The sequence below is a fragment of the Rhinopithecus roxellana genome, chromosome 20 (assembly GCF_007565055.1).
Source record: "Rhinopithecus roxellana isolate Shanxi Qingling chromosome 20, ASM756505v1, whole genome shotgun sequence".
Taxonomy (NCBI): Eukaryota; Metazoa; Chordata; class Mammalia; order Primates; family Cercopithecidae; genus Rhinopithecus; species Rhinopithecus roxellana.
Genome location: NC_044568.1, coordinates 73,136,769 through 73,149,441, shown reverse-complemented (window position 1 = coordinate 73,149,441; position 12,673 = coordinate 73,136,769). Strand labels below are relative to the sequence as shown.

General features: G+C 50.3%; 2 protein-coding genes across 2 annotated transcripts; one reads left to right on the top strand and one right to left on the bottom strand.

Moving 5' to 3' along the window:
- Positions 1–822: 822 nt before the first annotated feature.
- POLR3K (RNA polymerase III subunit K) lies at positions 823–8,721 on the bottom strand. Its single transcript, XM_010381866.2, has 3 exons — positions 8,562–8,721; positions 6,040–6,127; positions 823–1,385 (listed from the first exon to the last, which is right to left on the bottom strand). Exons 1-3 carry the CDS (start codon positions 8,670–8,672, stop codon positions 1,258–1,260), a joined length of 327 nt encoding a protein of 108 aa, XP_010380168.1. The 5' UTR covers positions 8,673–8,721; the 3' UTR covers positions 823–1,257.
- On the top strand, positions 8,099–12,463 carry SNRNP25 (small nuclear ribonucleoprotein U11/U12 subunit 25). The gene is made up of 5 exons (XM_010381867.2): positions 8,099–9,139; positions 10,506–10,596; positions 10,824–10,929; positions 11,569–11,643; positions 12,115–12,463. Exons 1-5 carry the CDS (start codon positions 9,071–9,073, stop codon positions 12,170–12,172), a joined length of 399 nt encoding a protein of 132 aa, XP_010380169.1. The 5' UTR covers positions 8,099–9,070; the 3' UTR covers positions 12,173–12,463.
- The last annotated feature ends 210 nt before the right edge of the window (positions 12,464–12,673 follow it).

Below are 12,673 nucleotides of genomic sequence, written 5' to 3'. Positions count from 1 at the left end.
TGACCCTGACCCTGACCCTAAGAGGCATAGCTAAGGCTTCCTCTTGGGGTCAGGAGTCCGAGACTAGCCTGGCCTCCATGGCAAAACCCAGTCTCTACTAAAAATACAAAAATTTGCCAGGCATGGTGGCACATGCCTGTAATCTCAGTTACTCCGGAAGCTGAGGCAGGGGAATCACTTGAACTTGGGAGGCAGTGGTTGCAGTGAGCCGAGATCATGCCACTGCACTCCAGCTTGGGCAACAAGAGCAAAACTCCGTCTCAAAAAAAAAAAAAAAACCATAGTATCTCAGCCGGGCGCAGTGGCTCACGCCTGTAATCCCAGCACTTTGGGAGCCCAAGGGGAGTGGATCATGAGGTCAGAGTTCAAGACCTGCCTGGCCAATATGGTGAAACCCCGTCACTACAAAAAATACAAAAATTAGCTGAGTGTGGTGGCATGCACCTGTAGTCCCAGTTGCTTGGGAGACTGAGGCAGGAGAATCCCTTGAACCCAGGGGGCAGAGGTTGCAGTGAGCTGCATTCGTGCCACTGCACTCCAGCCTGGGTGACACAGCAAGACTCTGTCTCAAATCAATAAATAAATAATAAATAAATAAATAGTATCTTATACATTTAAGCAACCCTAGGAAGCAAACTAGGGAAGGTTCAAAAAAATGAATAAAGGAGTAAGTATAGGAATAAAGAAAGAAATTGAAATCCCATGATGAGGATTTTCATAGCCTGTTTAAATCTCAGTGTGTAGTCAGTTCTGGGATCACTGTGATTTGGGGTTTGCTTTCTACCTCTTAAGCTTTTTAAAACACTGAGAATGCAATATTAGAACTTTCATTTTAATGAAATACTCAAAATTGTGATTAAAATAAATAATAAATTACACAAGTTTACAAGTAACAGTTAAATATTTAGGGTTAAGTTTTGCAAACAGTACAAATGTTTAAGAGTGTTGATTGGGAGTAAGGGAATGTCAACTGCCAATAAATATGGAAGATGAAAGAACAGGACTTTAAACAGAGCATATTTAGTTATGGGTCTCTGTCTCCTCCCCACACAGAAAAACTCCCAGACATTCATGACTTCATCCACTCTGACTGGCAGATAGATCACATTTCCTGATCCCCCAGCTCTTCACCTCAAAAGGTTTATCTTTCCACCACACCAGCAAAGACCCTCAGGACACATGATTCACACTGCCAGCTAAGCATGTGCGCCGAGGGCCAAGGTAAGCACACGCTAAGGCAGCTGGGCCATCCTGGCCCTAATCCCTCCAGCGGTGTCCACACTGAGCATTGCAGCACTTGTAGAAGGTGGTCATCGGCTCATCTGCAGAGCGGGTCTGAAGCTGCATGAAGTAAGCACGAGGATGTTCGCATTTGGGACACGGCTCTGACAATGAGAAAAAAGAAGTGACCCACGTTAAAAGAAAGATGATGCTCATGACTGTTAAAAGTAGGTATTACTTAGTATGTGGGAGGTGAAGGTGGGTGGATCACCTGAGGTCAGGAGTTCAAGACCATCCTGGCCAACATGGTGAAACCCCGTCTCTACCAAAAGTAAAAAATTAGCCAGGCGTGGTGGCAGGCGCCTTTAATCCCAGCTACTTGGGATGCTGAGACAGGAGAATTGCTTGAACCTGGAAGGCAGAGATTGCAGCAAGCTGAGATTGCGCCACTGCACTCCAGCCTGACGACTAAGTGAGACTCCGTATCAAAAAACAAACAAACAAAAAAATAAGTAGGTACTTTATGTCTTTTTTTTTTTGAGATGGACTCTCACACTGTCACCCAGGCTGGAGGGCAATGGGGTGATCTCGGCTCACTGCAACCTCTGCCTTTTGGGTTCATGCAATTCTCCTTGCCTCAGCCTCCCAAGTAGATGGGTTTAAAGGCACCCATCACCACGCCTGGCTAATTTTTTCGTATTTTTAGTAGAGACGGGTTTTCATTATGTTAGCCAGGCTGGTCTCGAACTCCTGAACTTTTCATCTGCCCACCTCAGCCTCCCAAAGGGCTGGGATTACAGGCATGAGCCACCGTGCCCAGCCTACTTAATATCTTTAAGTATGGTAAAGAACCTCCCTGCTCATTTGATGCCCCTTGACAAGGGTAGGTCTACAAACAGTGATGTCATTCCCACTGCACTCTAACACCAAGGGAATCTGGGAGACCTGTGACTCACAAACACCGCTCCTCCCCTCCCTGGCTCCCACGGTTCTTCTCAAGTCCAGCTGAAGGCTGGTTGGAAACATAACATGGAAGGTGACTGTTCTGGTGTATTTTGTGCTGCTGTAACAAAATGCCTAAGACTAAGTCATGGTTAGACGGTACTGAGTTTTGAAGTAAACGCTGGGAAAAGTCTGCATTGTTAAAAATTGAGCATTAAGGGCGATTCTGGTGTGGACTCAAAAGAAGAGAAAAGGCTGGGTATGGTAGCTCATGCCTGTAATCCCAGAACTTTGGGAGGCTGAGGTCAGGAGTTCAAGACCAGCCTAGCCAAGATGGTGAAACCCGTCTCTATCAAAACTACAAAAATTAGCCAGGCGCGGTAGCAGGTGCCTGTAATCCCAGCTACTAGGGAGGATGAAGCAGGAGAATCGCTTGAACCCAGGCAGCAGATATTGCGTCACTACACGCCAGCCTGGGTGAAAGAGACACCGTCTCAAAAAAAAAAAAAAAAAAAGGCCAGGCGCGGTGGCTCAGGCCTGTAATCCCAGCACTTTGGGAGGCCGAGGCCAGCAGATCACCTGAGGTTGGGAGTTCGTGACCAGACTGACCAACATGGAGAAACCCATCTCTACTAAGAATACAAAATTAGCCAGGCGTGGTGCCACATGCCTGTAATCCCAGCTACTTGGGAGGCTGAGGCAGGAGAACGTTTGAACCTGGGATGTGGAGGTCATGATGAGCCGAGATCGCGCCACTGCACTCCAGCCTGGGCAACAAGAGTGAAACTCAGTCCCAGCCCAAAAAAAAGAATAAAAAAGTGGACTGGGCATAGTGGCTCACACCTGTGATTCCATTAATTTGCGGGGCTGAGGCAGGAGGATTGCTTGACCCAAGGAGTTCAAGACCAGCCTGGGCAACATGGCAAGATCTAGTCTCTACAAATAATAATAATTATTAATTATTATTAGCTGGATATGATGGCAAGCACCTACGGTCTCAGCTACTCAGGAGGCTGAGGTGGGAGGAATGCTTGAGACCGGGTGGTGGAGGCTGCAGTAAGCCATGATCGCACCACTAGAACTTGGGCACCAGAGCAAGACCCTGTCTCAAAAAAAAAAAAGAACAAAAAAGTGGATCTAAAAGAGAAAACCAAGGGTATGGTCAAGGGACCATGTGATACAGAGATGAGTACGGACAGAAGGAAGCCAGATGCTATTCATCAAGCAATGGGAGGATGACCCCTTCAAGGCATTTTGGAGATCTTGGGGTAGGATGAAGGGCTGCCATGCCCATTACAGGCCCAGAATGGTTTCGAGGGACCTCAGGGTTTCCTATAGCTCCCCTGGCTTTCTGCTCCCTGTATTCCAGGGCACCATTCCTAAGCCAGACCCTACCAGACACCAAACCTGCTGGTGATTTGTACAAGGAATTCTCAACCTCCAGAATTGTGAGCAATAAATTTCTGTTCTTTATAAAAATTACCCAGTATGTGGTATTCTGTTATAGCAGTGCAAATAAAGATAGTGACTTATGAGCTGAGCATGGTGGCTCATGCCTGTAATCCCAGCACTTTGGGAGGCCGAGGCAGGCGGGATCACGAGATCAGGAGATTGAGACCATCCTGGCCAATATGGTGAAACCCTATCTCTATTAAAAACACAAAAAATTAGCCGGGCATGGTGGTGAGCACCTGTAATCCCAGCTACTCGGGAGCCTCGGGGAAGAGAATTGTTTGAACCCAGGAGGTGGACATTGCAGTGAGCCGCGATCACGCCATTGCACTCCAGCCTGGGTGACAGAGCGAGACTCCGTCAAAAAACAAAAAAAAAAGAGAGAAGTACATATTTCCCTTCAAATCGATTTCACTTTGAGAAACTTATTCTACACCTGATAGAAATGGCTTCAAACACTCTAACACTATTTCTGACATTAGGTACTTAATCTTTTTTTTTAAGACAGTCTCGCTCAGGCTGGAGTGCAATGGCACGGTCTCAGCTCACTGCAACCTCTGCTTTCTGGTTCAAGCAATTCTCCTGCCTCAACCTGCCAAGTAGCTGGGATTACAGGCATGGACCACCACACCCAGCTACTTTTTGTATTTTTAAAAGAAACAGGGTTTCACCATGTTAGCCTGGATAGTCTTGATGTCTTGACCTCATGATCCACCCACATTGGCCTCCCAAAGTGCTGAGATTATAGGTGTGAGCCACCGCGCTGGCCACTAACTTTTTCACATAGCAGATTAGATGATTTGTATGTTCTTTTTTTTTTTTTTTTTTTTTTTTTGACCGTTTCCCTCTTGTTGCCCAAGCTGGAGTACAATGATGCAATCTCGGCTCACTGCAACCTCTGCTTCCCAGGTTCAAGTGATTCTCCTGTGCCAGCCTCCCGAGTAGCTGGCATTACCGGTGCCCGCCACCACACCTGGCTAATTTTTTGTATTTTTAGCAGAAACGGAGTTTCATCATGTTAGCCAGGCTGGTCTCAAACTCCTGACCTCAGGTGATCTGCCCGCATTGGCCCAAAAGTGCTGGGATTGCAGGTGTGAGCCACCGCACCCAGCCTGTATGTTCTTCTATAGGGGAAAAAACACAGTACTAACCATCACTTATCTCTCTCCCCTCTCAACACACTTATATTTAGGGCCTTCCCCTTTCCTCTGCTGGTCACATCTATCTCTATCAGATATGCAATACACAGTTATTTTACCCAATCTGCAGTTTAATGCTCATGCTCATTGGTATTAACTTCTAGAAATCTATATGAGCCCAGTGTATTAGTCCGTTCTCACACTGCTGTGAATACCTGAGACTGGGTAATTTATATAGAAAAAAGCAGTTTTGTGTGTTGGTTGGTTTGTTTGTTTTGAGACAGACTCTCACTCTTGTCATCAAGGCTGGAGCGCAATACTGCAATCTCAGCTCACTGCAACCTCTGCTTCCTGGGTTCAACCAATTCTCGTGCCTCAGCCTCCTGAGCAGCTGGGTCTACAGGCTCGCACCACCATGACCGACTAATTATTTTATTTTTAGTAGAGACAGGGTTTCGCCATGTGGGCCAGGCTGGTCTGGAACTCCTGACCTCAAGTGATCTGCCAACCTTGGCCTCCCAAACTGCTGGGATTACAGGCGTGAGCCGCCGCGCCCAGCCAAGAAAAGAGGTCTAAATTTACTCACAGTTCTGCATGGTTGGGGATGCCTCAGGAAACCTACAATCATGGAGGAAGGTACCACTTCACACGGGCAGCAAAAGACAGAATGAGTGTGAGCAAGGGAAATGCCAAACGCTCATAAAACAGTCAGATCTTGTGAGAACTCACTATCAGAACAGCACGGGGGGGAACCACTCCCATCACTCAATTCCCTCCCAGTGAGCCCCTCCCAGGACACCTGGGGATTACAAGAACTATAATTCAAGATGATATTTGGGTGGAGACATAGCCAAACCATATCAAACAGAAAGAACATACTTTTTTCCTTAGACTCTTATTTTTATTAATCTACTCATCATTGCCATCATCAAAGCTATCACCTGCTCAGTGCCTCTTATATACCAAGCACGGCATGACTCACTTTATGCTCTCACAATCTATGAATATGGATTAGCCCCAGAGAAGTCAAGAGACCCAAGGAAGGTCCTACCACAATACAATGGCCTGAGAATCTAACACGGGCCTGTATAACTCCGAGGCTTGTACAAATATTGCTTGCGTAACAGATTACTAAACAGTAACACATACTAATAAATTATTCAAAAACCATTTTCTATTTTTAGAAACCTACATCATTTATATGACATCACAGACTCTGCCATGCAGTGGCATCAACAGCCTCATAATGATCCAGTTTAGCAACAGAAACAGTTTTCCCTCTTACCTGCAGTAGAGTCAACATTCTCCCAGGCAGCTGCTCCACCAAGCACATCATCCACTTCTTTCAGTTTTGGGTACTTCCGATTTGTTACCTAACAAAAACAACCCTTCAGACTCCAGGTAACTGAACAGCGCAAACCTGGGCTGCCAAACCTCAAATTTCAGGATTATATAAGAGTTCACGGCCGGGCGCGATGGCTCAAGCCTGTAATCCCAGCACTTTGGGAGGCCGAGACGGGCGGATCACGAGGTCAGGAGATGGAGACCATCCTGGCTGACACAGTGAAACCCCGTCTCTACTAAAAAATACAAAAAACTAGCCGGGCGAGGTGGCGGGTGCCTGTAGTCCCAGCTACTCGGGAGGCTGAGGCAGGAGAATGGCGTAAACCCGGGAGGCGGAGCTTGCAGTGAGCTGAGATCCTGCCACTGCACTCCAGCCTGGGCGACAGAGCCAGACTCCGTCTAAAAAAAAAAAAAAAAAAAAGAGTTCACTCTTCCCATAGTTTCCAACTCCAAACTTCCCCAACACAGTACAAAATGGAGTAGCATGCAAACATTAAGACTGAGGTAGCACCAACATATTCTAACTTCTAAAAAGTAAAGGTATTCTGGCCAGGCGTCATGGCTCATGCCTGTAATCCCAGCACTTTGGGAGACCAAGGCAAGTGGATCACCTGAGGTCAGGAGTTCGAGACCAGCCTGGCCAGCGTGGTGAAACCCCATCTTTACCAAAAATACAAAAATTAGCCGGGGGTGGTGGCAGGAGCCTGTAATCCCAGCTACTCAGGAAGCTAAGGCAGAAGAATTGCTTGAACCCGGGAGGCAGAGGTGGCAGTGAGCCGAGATTGCGCCATTGCGCTCCAGCCTGGGAAACAAAGCCAGACTGTGTCTCAAAAAAAAAAAAAAAAAAAAAAAAAAAAAGCTGGGCGCAGTGGCTCACGCCTGTAATCCCAGCACTTTGGGAGGCCAAGGCAGGCGGATCACAAGGTCAGGAGATCAAGACCATCCTGGCTAATACACGGGGAAAGCCCATCTCTACTAAAAACACAAAAAAATTGGCCGGGCGTGGTGGCTCACACCTGTAATCCCAGCACTTTGGGAGGCCGAGGCGGGCGGATCACAAGGTCAGGAGATTGAGGCCATCCTGGCTAACACGGTGAAACCCCGTCTCTACTAAAAATATTAAAAACTAGCCGGGCGAGGTGGCGGGCGCCTGTAGTCCCAGCTACTCGGGAGGCTGAGGCAAGAGAATGGCGTGAACACGGGAGGCGGAGCTTGCAGTGAGCCGAGATGGCGCCACTGTACTCCAGCCTGGGCGACAGAGGGAGACTCCGTCTCAAAAAAAAAAAAAAAAGCAAACGTATTCTAAAAAGTAAAAAGAAAACATGTATTATCAAAGGAAAACAACCAGTTATAATACAGCATGCATCATCTGCTTACTGAACACCTACTATATTCTAGGTTTCATTTTAGTTGTTCAGAATATAACATAGAAGGGAACAAAACAGAGAAAAACTCTGCCCTCCTAGACCTTAGGTCCTACTTTTTTTTTTTTCTTTTTTTTTAAACAGAGTTTCACTCTTGTTGCCCAGGCTGGAGTGCAGTGGCGCGATCTTGGCTCACTGAAACCTCCGCCGCCCAGGTTCAAGCGATTCTCCTGCCTCGGTCTCCCGAATAGCTGGGATTACAGGCGCCCGCCACCTTGCCCGGCTAATTTTTGTATTTTTAGTAGAGATGGGGTTTCATCATGTCAGTCAGGCTGGTCTCGAACTCCTAACCTCAGGTGATACACCCGCCTCGGCCTCCCAAAGTGCTGGAATTACAGGTGTGAGCCACCATGCCCGGCCAGGCCCTACTATTAATAAACAAAGCACACGATACATCACATAATATATTCGAAGGTAATAAGCCCTATGGAAACAGTTACAAAGGGAAGGAGGATACATTGGACAGAGGGGCTGTAATTTAAAATACGGTAAAGACAAGACCAATGAGTAAGGTGGCTATCTAGGGGAAGAGCGAACTTAGCAACAATAAGTGCAAAGGCCCTGCGAGCGCCATGTGCACGATGAGAGATCGTCCAGGAGGCTGGTGTTGATGGGGCAAAGGGCAATAGCACTTGAAATCGTAGAAGCAAGTCGGGGAGGGGGGTCAGTGTCAGAATATGGTAGGCCCTGGGAGAACTCCGGCTTTTCGTCTGCACGAGCTGGGGAACGGCCGAAGGTTTCTGCGCACAGCACGGACCTATGTGCCTCAGCTTTAAGGGAATCACCGTGGCCGCTGCTGTGAACGCAGAGGAGGGCGCAAGCGTGGGAGCAGGAACCCAAGGAGGCGGGAAACGATGGGGCTTTCTGAATGTATTGGAGCCCACAGAAAGAGCCCACAGATCTGCTGCAGACCGGAAGGGGGCGCGAGAAAGAGCGGACAGAGGCAGACGCCGGGGCTGGCGGCGATGGCGCAGCAGTCGGAGGAAGGGGAAGGCCTGCGAGAGGCGCCCGCGGCCCAGCGCCGGCCTTCGGGTCCCACCTTGCGGGTGATGTTGTGCACGTAGGGGCACGTGTTGCAGGCGAAGCGGTGGCAGCGTTGTCCCTCCTCCACGATCAGCCCGTTCCCGCAGCCGGGGCAGAACAGCAGCATGGTCTGGAACTCCGCAGGCGCCAGCCACCGGCAGCTCCACTGCCGCTCAGCGCCGACGCGCCGCCCGCCTCGAGCTTACATTGGTCCTGGCAGCCGCCTCGCCCCGCCCACCAACCAATAGACAGGGCGATTCTGCGCTCTCAGCCCGGCTGCTGGCTGTCTCCACTTGTCATTGGTCACTGCAGCCGCCCACCCCTCGGCGCACCAATGGCTGGGCGGCCTCGCTGGGACCGGCCGCAGTTCCTGCGCGTGCGCGCTGGGCCTCCCTGGTGCCGACTGGCAGTGCCGGCAGAGACCGGCTGAGAGGTGCGGCCCTGGAGGAGACGGAGGCCGCGGGTGGGCCCGAGGCGCAAGAGGAAGATGAGGACGAAGAAGAGGCGCTGCCGCACTCCGAGGCCATGGACGTGTTCCAGGAGGGTCTGGCTATGGTGGTGCAGGACCCGCTGCTCTGTGATCTGCCGATCCAGGTGTGTGCGGGCGGGGGCCAGGGGGGCGGGAGTCGTTACCCGGGGGCCGGGCGTCCGGGCGCCACAGCCTCTGAAGGTGCTGGTGGGAGGCTGCGGCCCAAGGCTGAGGAAGGCGCCTCTGGGCGTAAACAAGGGTCTTTACCTTGGCTGGGCTCACTCGCCTGCGGCGCGTAGTTTAAAGAGGAACCAAAAGCCTCATTAGTGAGTGACATTAAATGACATTTTGATGTAATTGTATTTAGGGGGCTGGGGGGACAGGGTCTTGCTCTGTCGCCCAGGCTGGAGTGCGGTGGCGCGATCTTGGCTTACTGCAGCCTGCACCTCCCGAGCTCAAGCCATCCTCCCACCTCAGCCTCTCGAGTAATTGGGACCACAGGTGCGCGCTACCACACCCGGCTAATTTTTAAATTTTTGGTACAGAGGGAGTCCCACTATGTTGCCCAGGCTGGTGTCAAACTCCTGGGCTCAGGCGATCCTCCTACCTCAGCCTCCCAAAAAGCTGGGATTATAGGTGTGAGCCACCCATTCGGCCTGTAATAGCTTTAAAAGTCAAAGTTGATGCAAAAAAAAAGAGCCTACGGTAAAGGAAAAAACTTAGTTCCATTTGCCTCAAGCGTCAGTATGGTTTGGCACAATACTATTTATTTATTTATTTATTTATTTATTTGAGACTGAGTCTTGATTTGTTGCCAAGCTGGAGTGTGGTGGTGCCATCTCGGCTCACTGCAACATCCCACTCCGGGGTTCACTACAGGGATGCGCCACAACGCCCAGCTAATTTTTTGTATTTTAGTGGAGACAGGGTTTCACCATGTTGGCCAGGATGGTCTCGATCTCCTGATCTAGTGATCCGCTGGCCTCGGCCTCCCAAAGTGCTGGGATTACAGGCGTGAACCACCGTACCCGGCCAATTTTAAATGTTTTATATTTTGCTCATCATGGATATTTTAATTGTCTTGTATTTCTTAAATGTTGTATTACAATATTTGTTATTACCGTTTTTTGTGCACACCTGCCTTACTCAGTCCTGGGCCCTGGCCTGGGTCCTGATGATCAGGGATACTCAGGGTGAACTGACAGGCCCCCACCCACCCCTGGGGACGGATCCTCATGTGAGTTTATTCTCTTGCCTGTTTTTTAGCACCGCTTTCCCCCAGAGACTCTGTCCACTTTGGACATTAAAATGTGAGTGGAACATGAGATTGGGGCTCTGATGAATTGGGAAACCCTACATATATGCAAGCACCCTTCCTTGCCTTTCGTAAAACGGAGCACCACTTTTTGGCCACTATCAGCTTGTTCTTTGTTGTTGTTCAAGGTGGTAAAGACAGCCAGGGTTCCCACTTCTGCCCTTGGTCTTTTCTAGGTTACTTTGGAAGAAGTCAACTCCCAAATAGCCCTAGAATATGGCCAGGCAATGACGGTCCGAGTGTGCAAGATGGATGGAGAAGTAATGCGTAAGTGTGCCCTCCTCCCTTCAGGTTATGTGGTCCAGGCTTTCACAGCAGCAAAATGTAACAGCGCTGGTCAGCCTGCTCAGAAACTCACAGGCCATGACCAGGGGTACTGGGGCAACCACAAACCTGCCCTGTGCACAGAGCTTCCAGGTTCCTTTCCTGCCATCGGAGGCTATGGCTTTGGGTTCTCACTGTGGATCTTCTCCCATCTGTGTCCGTGGTTGCAGCTGTGGTTGTAGTGCAGAGTGCCACAGTCCTGGACCTGAAGAAGGCCATCCAGAGATACGTGCAGCTCAAGCAGGAGCGTGAAGGGGGCATTCAGCACATCAGCTGGTAAGTGGAACAACAATCCCTTCATTGTAGCCCTTCCTGGGGCTAGTGCTGTTCTTGGCACTGTCACCAGGCACCACCTGGAAACAGCTCTCAACTCTGCATGAGTACAGCACCACTGAAGTGATGAGCTCCCTGTCACAAGAGTTCAGACAGTGGAGGTCCTTCTGTGCCTGGGACTCCTGCCTCGGCCATCCCTAACATACTGCTTTCATCGCCATCACCCCATCCAAGCTGCTGGATATCCTCACTTGGGGACCCCGTCGGGCATTTCCAGTGTGTCTGGAAGTGGCCTCCCTAGTTATGGATGGTACACCTGTACTGGCTACCATCCAGTTCTCACTTGGGTGCTGGCACCCCTCGCTCTCCCACTGGATCAACTGTCCTGTTCACTGAGTCTCAACACTGTCACCTATTGCATTAGCAAGGTGTGTTTGGCCAAACCGCCCCACACAGCCCTCTGAGAACAGAGCCTCCTTGCAGCTGCCTCAGAGCCGATTTGCACATTGTACAGAACAGCCCAGGTAGGGAGGACAGCTGCCCCAGGTCCCATAGGGCTGAATGCCTCAAGCCCACGCCATGCACAGCCACTCAGCTCATCCTGCTCAGGGCGTGTGGTTTACCTGCGTTCCCCTCTCACAGGTCTTATGTGTGGAGGACGTACCATCTGACCTCTGCAGGAGAGAAACTCACAGAAGATAAAAAGAAGCTCCGAGAGTAAGTGCCGGCCACGTCTTGAGCTGTAAGGGACAGTTGTTCTGTTGCCTCTCAGTCCCCCATGCTCTGCCCGAGGGCTGCGGCTCCCTCTCTGGAGGTAACACCCTCTTCCAAGGAGCTTCCTTGGGGCCCGCCCCACTAGGAGAATGGCAGGCAGAGGGCACTGGAGGGGCCTTGCTGCTTCCCACCAGTGGTGGCTTAGGGCTACATAGTGCCAGGAGGGAGAAATCAGAGTGGGCATGGAGGCGAAAAGCTATGACTCTATCTGACACTCAGTTCCCTGCCCCAGGGACTTGTGAGTCAGAGTGCTTCTGGGTCTGTGAGAGGATGGCCACTGCCACTTCCTGGCCTTCCCAGAGGCCACATGCCTCCCCTCTGTTGTTTCTTCGTGGCCCCCACAAGCCTCAGGAGGGGAGTCCCAGATGTGACCTTCTGTAGGGCAGGTGCTTTATGTCTTTCCTTCTTTTTCAGCTATGGCATCCGGAATCGAGATGAGGTTTCCTTCATCAAAAAGCTGAGGCAAAAGTGAGCCTCCAGACAGGACAGCTCCCTTGATCACTGGTGGCTGAGCTTTTTCCCAGCAGGATCGGATCCTCGAGTCATTGTACCTCTTTCACAGAAAGGCACCCAACAGGAACGGTCAGCATGAACCTGGGGGCCCTCAGGACTAGGACAGGGTGTGCCAGTGCTCCCTTCTTTCATGTACTTGGCCTGAGACTGACCTCTCCTTGGGTCCAAAGACCCTAGTCACATGGCAGAGCCACGGCCTGGTCCTGTGTATAAAATAAACCTGTGTGCTTCTTAGTTTGAAAAGTCAAAAGCCAAGTACCCTGCATAGCAAAGACTGAGGTTGCCCCATCACAGAGGTGAGTTAAGGGGAGAGAATTGGTACAGGTGAGTCCTGTAGTCCAAGATGTCACACCACCAAAGCCTTGTGGCCACACCACTCCCCAAACCACACAACTGTGTTACCATGATCTCCACAGCAAGGAGGAAATAAAAGCAGAGTGGCTTTAGGGTCTGCGTCCCG

Bases quoted from the DNA above. Each gene is read 5' to 3' on its own strand.
- POLR3K (XM_010381866.2), bottom strand. From the start codon at position 8,672: ATGCTGCTGTTCTGCCCCGGCTGCGGGAACGGGCTGATCGTGGAGGAG. The intron at 6,128-8,561 runs GTGGGACCCGAA...TGTTTTTGTTAG, and splicing joins TGCACAACATCACCCGCAAG to GTAACAAATCGGAAGTACCC. The intron at 1,386-6,039 runs GTAAGAGGGAAA...TCTCATTGTCAG, and splicing joins GAATGTTGACTCTACTGCAG to AGCCGTGTCCCAAATGCGAA.
- SNRNP25 (XM_010381867.2), top strand. From the start codon at position 9,071: ATGGACGTGTTCCAGGAGGGTCTGGCTATGGTGGTGCAGGACCCGCTG. The intron at 10,597-10,823 runs GTAAGTGTGCCC...CCGTGGTTGCAG, and splicing joins GATGGATGGAGAAGTAATGC to CTGTGGTTGTAGTGCAGAGT. The intron at 10,930-11,568 runs GTAAGTGGAACA...CCCCTCTCACAG, and splicing joins GGCATTCAGCACATCAGCTG to GTCTTATGTGTGGAGGACGT.